This window comes from Sinocyclocheilus anshuiensis, unplaced genomic scaffold (genome assembly GCF_001515605.1).
Source record: "Sinocyclocheilus anshuiensis isolate Anshui unplaced genomic scaffold, SAMN03320099.WGS_v1.1 scaffold299, whole genome shotgun sequence".
Lineage (NCBI taxonomy): Eukaryota > Metazoa > Chordata > Actinopteri > Cypriniformes > Cyprinidae > Sinocyclocheilus > Sinocyclocheilus anshuiensis.
The window spans coordinates 411,218-422,470 of NW_015552565.1; the positions used below are offsets into that span (position 1 = coordinate 411,218).

At 35.3% G+C, this 11,253-nt stretch overlaps 1 protein-coding gene across 1 annotated transcript in view; it reads right to left on the reverse strand.

Annotated features, from left to right (window-relative positions):
• Positions 1–7,755: 7,755 nt before the first annotated feature.
• The window catches only part of LOC107664852 (myosin-binding protein C, slow-type-like), a 25,339-nt gene continuing 21,841 nt past the window's right edge, over positions 7,756–11,253 (reverse strand). Inside the window, 2 exon segments of the mRNA XM_016455530.1 lie at positions 7,756–8,251; positions 9,613–9,749. Of these exon segments, the coding sequence (XP_016311016.1) occupies positions 8,060–8,251; positions 9,613–9,749 (329 nt within the window). The 3' untranslated portion in view covers positions 7,756–8,059.

Genomic DNA, 11,253 nt, shown 5'->3' on the forward strand with positions numbered 1-11,253 from the left:
AGCCGGGAAATTTGAACGACTGCAGTACCGCTTCCGACCACCAGGTCAGGCTTCAGGAAGACCTGGGGCCAGTTGCATAAACATAGCCACTATAGTTTAGCAGTTAGCCAAGAGATAATCAGTCTCACTTTTCTGATTAAAATTGGGCCAATCTACATTTTTTGTAACCGACATTAAACAGTTATGACCAGTCTAGAAGAAAACAAATTAGATGTCTAACTTTTTACTTGACTAGTCTAAGCAGTTTATGCAACCGGCCCCTGATGTTGATGTTCTGATTTACATTACTGGAAGTCTTGTTAAAACTATTACGAAACGTTTCCAGTAATTGAAATGAAACAAACATACTTTATTAAACAATTATTAGATGGAAAAACTTAAAGACTTAAAAATGAGAAATTTTGCTTTAGCAACTATGTTGAAGTACTAAAATTACTAAAACTAAATTGTAATGTTTTCTATTTAGCTTCAATTCATTATAAAACCTAATACAACTTACAAAAGCACATAACAAATGTACTACAACTTAAACTAATATTGAATATATACAACTAAAAGTAAATTGAAAATATTACACTCTAAAAAATGCTGGGTTAAATACAACCCAGTGCTGGGTAAAATAGGGACAAACCCAGCAATTGGGTTGTTTTGACCCAGCGGTTGGGTTAAATGTTTAACTGTTAAATATTTAACCCAACCTTCTGGGTAGTAACCCAACCGCTGGGTCAAAACAACCCAATTGCTGGGTTTGTCCCTATTTTACCCAGCACTGGGTTGTATTTAACCCAGCATTTTTTAGAGTGTAACACTAAATAGAACATAACATTGATTACTGGGGCAAACCATGGCAACAGTACGCTGCTTGAGTGATTTCATTCATTTCAGATTATCGGACAGAACATTGGCAAACCATATACTGTCCTTATTTATCATTGTATTATAGATGTTTATTATGTTAAATATCATAAAAGTTATACAAGTGTGTCTCAATTCCTTTACTGTTCTATGCCATTTTGTAGTATGAATAGTGTAATTAGTGTGTTCACACTGAAAATTCCCAACAAAAAAGTGCACTTCAAATATATATAAATAACTAGACTTGCATTTTCTAATGGAAATTTCAGTGCTTTCAAGGCTGCAAAAGAATAGGGTTTAGTTTGTATTAAAATATATTTAGACATTTTTGAACATAAATATAGACAGAGATTGAGATGCAGATTGATTAATAAAACATCTTTTGTGCCCAAAGAACAGTGTTGCCAAATCTCGCAATCTGCATCAAAACAAGAAACCTTTTCAAACAAAAAAAGAAACCATTGCTTTTCATACAGAGACATTTATTTAACTGTCATGCTAAAATGAACATTGGCATGTACTACAAGTATCCTTAGACAAACATACTGTTTTCTATAACATTCAGATCTCGTCTTATAGTTGCACAGTATTGATATTGCATATCTAAGTGGATTTCAGTACGTTCATTAGAGAATAAAGGAAAGGGGTTGGAAAACTCAGAGGCAAAATCAAACAAGAAAAGAAAATAAAGACAGAAACTGCAAAACCCAGACTTGTGCTCATTTAGGACCACCCTTGTCTCCCAAACCCAGAAAATCGTAAATGAACCGCATTACAATATCTGTAACTGACTGCTCTATATTTTCCACAATAAAATGTCTATTTGTGATATATTTTGAAGCTACAATCCAGTTCACTGAAGTCATGCATTTGAGTTTCAGTGGCATTTCTTAAAACACAGCTTTACATGATAGATCCATGTCTGAACACAGCATACCATGACAAAGTTTAGACACGTGCCATTATTTGTAGTAGTGACAGGGATTTCTGGGTAATCATTGGGTGAGTCAGCCCTCAGTTGGATCCCTTCTTCTCTGACTCTGACTTCTCAGAGGTCTTAGACTCGTTCATGTACTTATCAATGAGGTGTAAGGGAACGCCTCGCTTCATCAGCTCAAAGAATGTAAAACCTCCTGAAAGAGGGGAAAGATAGACATTCAGAGAGGTGACACTGAAAACAATGAAAGTATCAAACGTTCATTTATTCTTCTTAACATATAGCAGCCAAAAGTTGTTGGACATGTAAGACACATTTAAAAAATATCTGAATGTCTTTGCATTATATAACAAAATACCACTCATTAAATAAAGACAACACTCACTTTTCAAGCAGAACATTTCACAATAATTACACAAAAAAAAGTTAAAAGCCCAAATATCATGTCACTGCCTCCATAAAATAGAACGCTTTAGCATACTTTAAGTACATGTTAGTTGCAATTAAATTAAAGTGTATTATAAAAATGTATATTAAATGCAAATAGTTGAACTTAACTGTGTTTTTTTATTCACTTTGGTAGACGAAGGTACATCTTTATATGTAATTTCATAATTACATTGTCTTTGAAATATAGTAAAATATTACACATTTGTAATAATGAAGCTGCAATTTACTACATTTAAAATATATTACATTTAAATGTAATATTGAGTAACACACTACAATAAAAATTACAAATACTTTACATGTGTTTTAGTATGTTATCAACATCAAAATAAATGTACTTTTTTAAAGCACAACATAAGATTATTAAAACATAATGATAAAACTAAAAATTTACTTTAAAGTTAAGCTTTTAATTACAAACTGCACTGTTTAAAAATGTACTTGTGTTAAGAAACATATAGTCATGAGAGTGTACTCTTTTTAAGTACACTTAAGTGGCCTTTTATTTCATTATTATATTATCTTCAAGTAGCGTATATATATATATATATATATATATATATATATACTTTTAAGATTTTAAGTACATTACAAATGCACAGTCAAAACTACCCAAGAGGGAAACACAGCAATGTGTGATGGAGTATGAAAACATGTCAGCATATGATACAATATGCAAACATTGGCGTGTAATCAGAGATTATATCAGGTCCAGGATTTTTCACAGACCCGTTAAACAATGTGCAATGTGACTGTGGTTTTGCGATCTGTTACACTATGGCATGTGTGGTCCAGTGGCAGTGTGAGATGATATTGCTTCGGATTTGCTGCATGCTGTTGCAAATTTTCACTTTATGCTAGTTATGGTGGCGTTACAACATACTAAAATGGTCAAATCTTGTTGAGAGGTCTTACAGAAAGATCACAGCTGCACACACTGTTCAAATGTGGCTAAATGTATCTATTTATCTTATTATTAATGGTACTTACTTTATTGGACATGATTGAGATGATTGGAACTGATTAAGAGATATTTTTATAAATAATTTATTTATTAAACCAAACGTTAACGATGTTAAGTCATCCTTAGCCTTTGTATGGTAAAATTTGATTCTCTTTAAAGCTCAAAAAGTGTTAACTGCATAAAACCCCAGATTAATTGTGATTAAATACTTTAATCGAGAGCCCTAGTAATAATATTTTTTCATATTGTAAATGAATTACTTTAACAATTTGAGTATTTATACTGTTTGAATGCACTGCTGGCATATTTGTCTATCGCAGAAAAGAAAAGAGTCTTGCCATAATAAAGTTTTTTTTTTTTTGTTGTAGAAACAAAATATGTCAAAAAGCTGCATAGTACTAACATAAAAAAGTGCAGAATATGAATGAAAATATAACCTAGTAATAATATTTTTTCATATTATAAATGAATTACTTTAACAATTTGAGTATTTATACTGTTTGAATGCACTGCTGGCATATTTGTCTATCGCAGAAAAGAAAAGAGTCTTGCCATAATAAAGTTTTTTTTTTTTTGTTGTAGAAACAAAATATGTCAAAAAGCTGCATAGTACTAACATAAAAAAGTGCAGAATATGAATGAAAATATAATACAAAGAATAAATATAAATGAAAGGAATAGTTCAAGAGCATTGAATCTTTTACCACATGGCTTCCACACTATACTTACCCAGGAAATCCACAGAAGACACTGAGAATGCTCATATTACCAGTTTAAAAGACAAAAAATGAATTGTAACAACGATGGACCAAAGTGCTGTAATCTTGTGCATATTAATTGGTTGGTTAGCAGTAAATACAGTGTATAGGTTGGTAAGGAACTCTTGTCAGGCTCTTGACAGACTATTCCTCTTCAATAAAAATCAGGTGTAATATGCTGTATTGCAGCTAATAACTGCATTAGCCATATATGTGACCATGGACCACAAAACCAGTCTTAAGTGTCAATTTTTTGAAATTTAGATTTATACCTTATCTGAAAGCTGAATAAATAAGCTTTCCATTGATGTAAGGTTTGTTAGGATAGGACAATATTTGGCCGAGATACAACTATTTGAACATCTGGAATCTGAGGGTGCAAAAAAATCACCCCAAATGAACCCCAAATTTAAAGTTCTCCAAATGAAGTTCTTAGCAATGCATATTACTAGTCAAAAATGAAGTTTTGATATATTTATGGTAGGAAATTTACAAAATATCTTCATGGAACATGATCTTTACTTAATATTCGAATGATTTTTGGCATAAAAGAAAAATCGATAATTTCGACATATACAATGTATTTTTGGCTATTGCTACAAACATACCCGTGCAACTTAAGACTGGTTTTGTGGTCCAGGGTCACATATACTCTTAAAGGAGTGATCTTAAGATGCCGTATCCACATCTGAGATGCTAGATCAGGGGTGCCCAGTCCTGTTCCTGGAGATCTACCTTCCTAAAAAGTTCCGCTCCAACCCAGATCAAACACAACTGAAGCGGCTAATTATGATCCTCAGAAGCACTTGATAATTACAAACAGGTGTGTTTGATCAGGGTTGGATCTGAACTCCACAGGTAGGTAGATCTCCTGGAACAGGATTGGGCTGTGCTAGATGATCATTTTAATGCACAGACTAACCTTTGACTTCTAGTTTGCAGTCCACCTGAGCCTCTCCAAGGTCATTGATAGCCTTGCAGGTGTAAACACCTCCGTCAAACGGGCTGGGCTTGCGGATCTCAAGCGTACACACACCCTGGTTGCTGAACATGCGGTAACGTGGGTCGTCTATGATGGGAATCTTGTTTTTCATCCAGATTACCTTAGGCTGTGAGCAGTAACGGAGCATAGTATGAGAACGCAGTAAACAACAGACAACATTACTGGTGAAGAGGAACCAAAGCAACATCAATCCATCAAACATGTGGAGTGAGAACTGCTACTCTTCTCACATGTGCTGGTTACAGTAGAGTATTGAATGACAGAAAGACAATATGATCCAGTGTGTCTGTGCTCAAAGATTATAACCAGCAGGTGCTGTTAAGCCCATTGAGACACTCGCAGGTCAGACCACAAAGAGCTAAATACAAGTGTAAAGCCATGGGCACATGGTTGGAGCCCAGCAGAATCAAAGACTTTCTCAGAACTTGAAAGAAAGAGAGCGATATGCATCAGAATCTTGTGTGGGCCAATAGGTTTTCATGGGTTCATGGGACATTCATGCATATTTTTTTCCTTTTTATCTGCACTTCAGATCATTAGCAAGGATTGACTTTCTTTGACCCTGTTTACATCTGGTATTAACATCTGTTTAAGTGAACCTCACTAAATATAGATTTAAACAAGGTCCCAAATGTTTTGTGATCTGATTACCAAAATTATATTCAGAGGTTGTCAGAAACTCATGTGACCATATTGCATTTGAACGCCAATGCATACATCCTAATGTGTCTATGAAAGACTGCCTACTCAAATGTTAATCAACGTTGAGCTAAAAATGAGGGCTTTAAACTTTGCAGTTAAAATTTGGCTTAAATGGAAATAAACAATCGAAAAATCTGATAAAGCCTCATTCATACAAAGACGCATGCCATATTAAAAAATATTTTTATTTTAAATAAATGCTGTTCTTTTGAACTTCCGATTCATCAAAGAATCCTGAAACAAAATGTATCATGGTTTTCACAAAAACATTAATATTCATAAAAATAAGAAATATTCATTTAAAACCAAATCAGCATATTTCTGAAGGATCATGTGAGTAATGGCTGCTGACAATTTAGCTTTGTTATCACAGGAATAATCTACATTTTACAATATTCAAACAGAAAACAGTTATTTTAAATTATAATAATATTTCACAATAGGTAGTGTAGATCATGTGAAGCATCCATATATTGCGTTTAATACAGGTCGTCAACTAAAATAAAATTTTGTCATTTTTTGCAAAATTATAATTCAAAAAGGCTATATTTAGCTACAACAAGCTGATTTTTCTCTGTTTTTTTTGTGATTTATCAAGTGATGAGGTGTAAACAGGGCCATCATGTCTTGTGATCTAAATTGAAGTGTGCTTGAATAATGGTTGAAATATGTAAAACATGCAACACGGACTTACCTGTCAGAGCAGGTGCCAGAAAAAACACGTGGCAAAAGAACACATTTGAGTGTCCTGTACAGCACCTACCCGAGGATTGGCACGCACGCTGCAGTTCAGGGTGGCGTTGTACCCAGCGATGGCAAAGGTGTTGATAAGCGGCTGAGTGAAAGTGGGCGGCTCGGTGAAGTTACGGTCATTATACTCTGGGATTTTCAGTTTCAAGCCTGATTGAGAGTGAGAGGAAGAATGAGAGGAAGAAGAGGAGGAGGAAGAGTGAGAGGGGAAGGGAGAGTGGGACTTTGCATGATACGAGCCGAGAGCTTTATCATGGGGGAATTTCCCTTGTGTGATGAGGAAGAGACAACATTTATCATCAGCATTGGCAAAGCGTGACACCCAGTCTGTTAAAGATATAATCTGCACTTGGTTATTGTCACTCCAGTTATTTTTGGCTAATAAACAAATCTTTGTGTTTGTAGCATATAGGGAGAGTTTATGTAGACATATCAGGCAGAATTATAAAATTTGTGAAGCTACTACAAATTGCAGATCATACCTTTAACAGTCTAATAAAGCCTTTAAAGCTCCTTTGAGTCAAAACTCAGACTTTACACCAGGGGTGCGCAATCCTGCTTTTTATTAATGCCTTTATTGATGCCTTTTTATTCATGTTTTGAATTAGTTTTTATTTTTCAGTTTTTATTTCTGTTTTAGTTAAATTTTTTATAATTTTATTTTAATTCTGCTTCATTTCAATAAAAAAAAATGTTTTTAATAGTTTTAGTTTTATTTAACAATAACAACACTGATCCCAAATCATAGTATGTTAAAACTGTGTAAACTGTAAAACTTGTGATAAGATAGCCAGTGCTCCCCACCACACTTTGCACAAGTTGTACAAAACAATGTGAGAACTTTTTATGATAAGTGACGATTTAAGGCTGTGAATTTAGCTGCTTTTATACAAGTGGTATGCAGCAAGAGGCATGTGATATCAAGATGTTCCTGTCCTTTCAAATACTCAAACAATGTACTTTCCCATCACCAGCAACATACTGTACATACTTTTAGTGTGTATTATACATATTCAGACTGGGACAAAGCCTTCATCTCAAGGAGCAGGATTGAACAACCCTTTTTACACCATGTCCAAGGACATGCATTTCAATTAAAATCCTGACTACATATATAAAGACACACCAAGCAGGATGTTGATTAGTAAATTAGTATTAATTAGTACATCAGCCCTCAGGTACAAAGGCTATAAATTCCCCTGCAATTTCTCAGATTAATAAAAAAAAAAAAAACATGATCTTTACTTAATATTCGAATGATTTTTGGCATAAAAGAAAAATCGATAATTTCGACATATACAATGTATTTTTGGCTATTGCTACAAACATACCCGTGCAACTTAAGACTGGTTTTGTGGTCCAGGGTCACATATACTCTTAAAGGAGTGATCTTAAGATGCCGTATCCACATCTGAGATGCTAGATCAGGGGTGCCCAGTCCTGTTCCTGGAGATCTACCTTCCTAAAAAGTTCCGCTCCAACCCAGATCAAACACAACTGAAGCGGCTAATTATGATCCTCAGAAGCACTTGATAATTACAAACAGGTGTGTTTGATCAGGGTTGGATCTGAACTCCACAGGTAGGTAGATCTCCTGGAACAGGATTGGGCTGTGCTAGATGATCATTTTAATGCACAGACTAACCTTTGACTTCTAGTTTGCAGTCCACCTGAGCCTCTCCAAGGTCATTGATAGCCTTGCAGGTGTAAACACCTCCGTCAAACGGGCTGGGCTTGCGGATCTCAAGCGTACACACACCCTGGTTGCTGAACATGCGGTAACGTGGGTCGTCTATGATGGGAATCTTGTTTTTCATCCAGATTACCTTAGGCTGTGAGCAGTAACGGAGCATAGTATGAGAACGCAGTAAACAACAGACAACATTACTGGTGAAGAGGAACCAAAGCAACATCAATCCATCAAACATGTGGAGTGAGAACTGCTACTCTTCTCACATGTGCTGGTTACAGTAGAGTATTGAATGACAGAAAGACAATATGATCCAGTGTGTCTGTGCTCAAAGATTATAACCAGCAGGTGCTGTTAAGCCCATTGAGACACTCGCAGGTCAGACCACAAAGAGCTAAATACAAGTGTAAAGCCATGGGCACATGGTTGGAGCCCAGCAGAATCAAAGACTTTCTCAGAACTTGAAAGAAAGAGAGCGATATGCATCAGAATCTTGTGTGGGCCAATAGGTTTTCATGGGTTCATGGGACATTCATGCATATTTTTTTCCTTTTTATCTGCACTTCAGATCATTAGCAAGGATTGACTTTCTTTGACCCTGTTTACATCTGGTATTAACATCTGTTTAAGTGAACCTCACTAAATATAGATTTAAACAAGGTCCCAAATGTTTTGTGATCTGATTACCAAAATTATATTCAGAGGTTGTCAGAAACTCATGTGACCATATTGCATTTGAACGCCAATGCATACATCCTAATGTGTCTATGAAAGACTGCCTACTCAAATGTTAATCAACGTTGAGCTAAAAATGAGGGCTTTAAACTTTGCAGTTAAAATTTGGCTTAAATGGAAATAAACAATCGAAAAATCTGATAAAGCCTCATTCATACAAAGACGCATGCCATATTAAAAAATATTTTTATTTTAAATAAATGCTGTTCTTTTGAACTTCCGATTCATCAAAGAATCCTGAAACAAAATGTATCATGGTTTTCACAAAAACATTAATATTCATAAAAATAAGAAATATTCATTTAAAACCAAATCAGCATATTTCTGAAGGATCATGTGAGTAATGGCTGCTGACAATTTAGCTTTGTTATCACAGGAATAATCTACATTTTACAATATTCAAACAGAAAACAGTTATTTTAAATTATAATAATATTTCACAATAGGTAGTGTAGATCATGTGAAGCATCCATATATTGCGTTTAATACAGGTCGTCAACTAAAATAAAATTTTATGTCATTTTTTGCAAAATTATAATTAAAAAAGGCTATATTTAGCTACAACAAGCTGATTTTTCTCTGCTTTTTTTGTGATTTATCAAGTGATGAGGTGTAAACAGGGCCATCATGTCTTGTGATCTAAATTGAAGTGTGCTTGAATAATGGTTGAAATATGTAAAACATGCAACACGGACTTACCTGTCAGAGCAGGTGCCAGAAAAAACACGTGGCAAAAGAACACATTTGAGTGTCCTGTACAGCACCTACCCGAGGATTGGCACGCACGCTGCAGTTCAGGGTGGCGTTGTACCCAGCGATGGCAAAGGTGTTGATAAGCGGCTGAGTGAAAGTGGGCGGCTCGGTGAAGTTACGGTCATTATACTCTGGGATTTTCAGTTTCAAGCCTGATTGAGAGTGAGAGGAAGAATGAGAGGAAGAAGAGGAGGAGGAAGAGTGAGAGGGGAAGGGAGAGTGGGACTTTGCATGATACGAGCCGAGAGCTGTATCATGGGGGAATTTCCCTTATGTGATGAGGAAGAGACAATATTTATCATCAGCACTGGCAAAGCGTGGCACACACAGTCTGTTAAAGATATAATCTGCACTTGGTTATTGTCACTCCAGTTATTTTTGGCTAATAAACAAATCTTTGTGTTTGTAGCATATAGGGAGAGTTTATGTAGACATATCAGGCAGAATTATAAAATTTGTGAAGCTACTACAAATTGCAGATCATACCTTTAACAGTCTAATAAAGCCTTTAAAGCTCCTTTGAGTCAAAACTCAGACTTTACACCAGGGGTGCGCAATCCTGCTTTTTATTAATGCCTTTATTGATGCCTTTTTATTCATGTTTTGAATTAGTTTTTATTTTTCAGTTTTTATTTCTGTTTTAGTTAAATTTTTTATAATTTTATTTTAATTCTGCTTCATTTCAATAAAAAAAAATGTTTTTAATAGTTTTAGTTTTATTTAACAATAACAACACTGATCCCAAATCATAGTATGTTAAAACTGTGTAAACTGTAAAACTTGTGATAAGATAGCCAGTGCTCCCCACCACACTTTGCACAAGTTGTACAAAACAATGTGAGAACTTTTTATGATAAGTGACGATTTAAGGCTGTGAATTTAGCTGCTTTTATACAAGTGGTATGCAGCAAGAGGCATGTGATATCAAGATGTTCCTGTCCTTTCAAATACTCAAACAATGTACTTTCCCATCACCAGCAACATACTGTACATACTTTTAGTGTGTATTATACATATTCAGACTGGGACAAAGCCTTCATCTCAAGGAGCAGGATTGAACAACCCTTTTTACACCATGTCCAAGGACATGCATTTCAATTAAAATCCTGACTACATATATAAAGACACACCAAGCAGGATGTTGATTAGTAAATTAGTATTAATTAGTACATCAGCCCTCAGGTACAAAGGCTATAAATTCCCCTGCAATTTCTCAGATTAATAAAAAAAAAAAAGCCAGAAACCGAACAGTATTTATATCATTTTTTACCTCTAATACACCACTATGTCCAACTGTCTTTGGGCACGCGCATGACATCCGGTGCGTGAGGTGTGTATGCGCTCTGGCGTAGTTTACGTTAATGGGTGTGTTGATATCCAGCCGAAGAACAATCAACCATAACTTCAGGCGAGCAGGCTCAGAAGTTGGGAATACGTGGAAAGTCACCACTCCCGAATGAGTTCGCGCGAGAGAACGTAATCTTTTAGTTTTAATTTCCTGAGCCTTCAAAATGGTATCTCAGTTTGGTTCACTAGGCGACACAATCATGGGGAAGACTGCTGATATGACAGTTGTAAAGAAGACAATCATTGACACCCTTCACAAGGAGGGTAAGCCACAAACATTCATTGCCAAAGAAGCTGGCTGTTCACAGA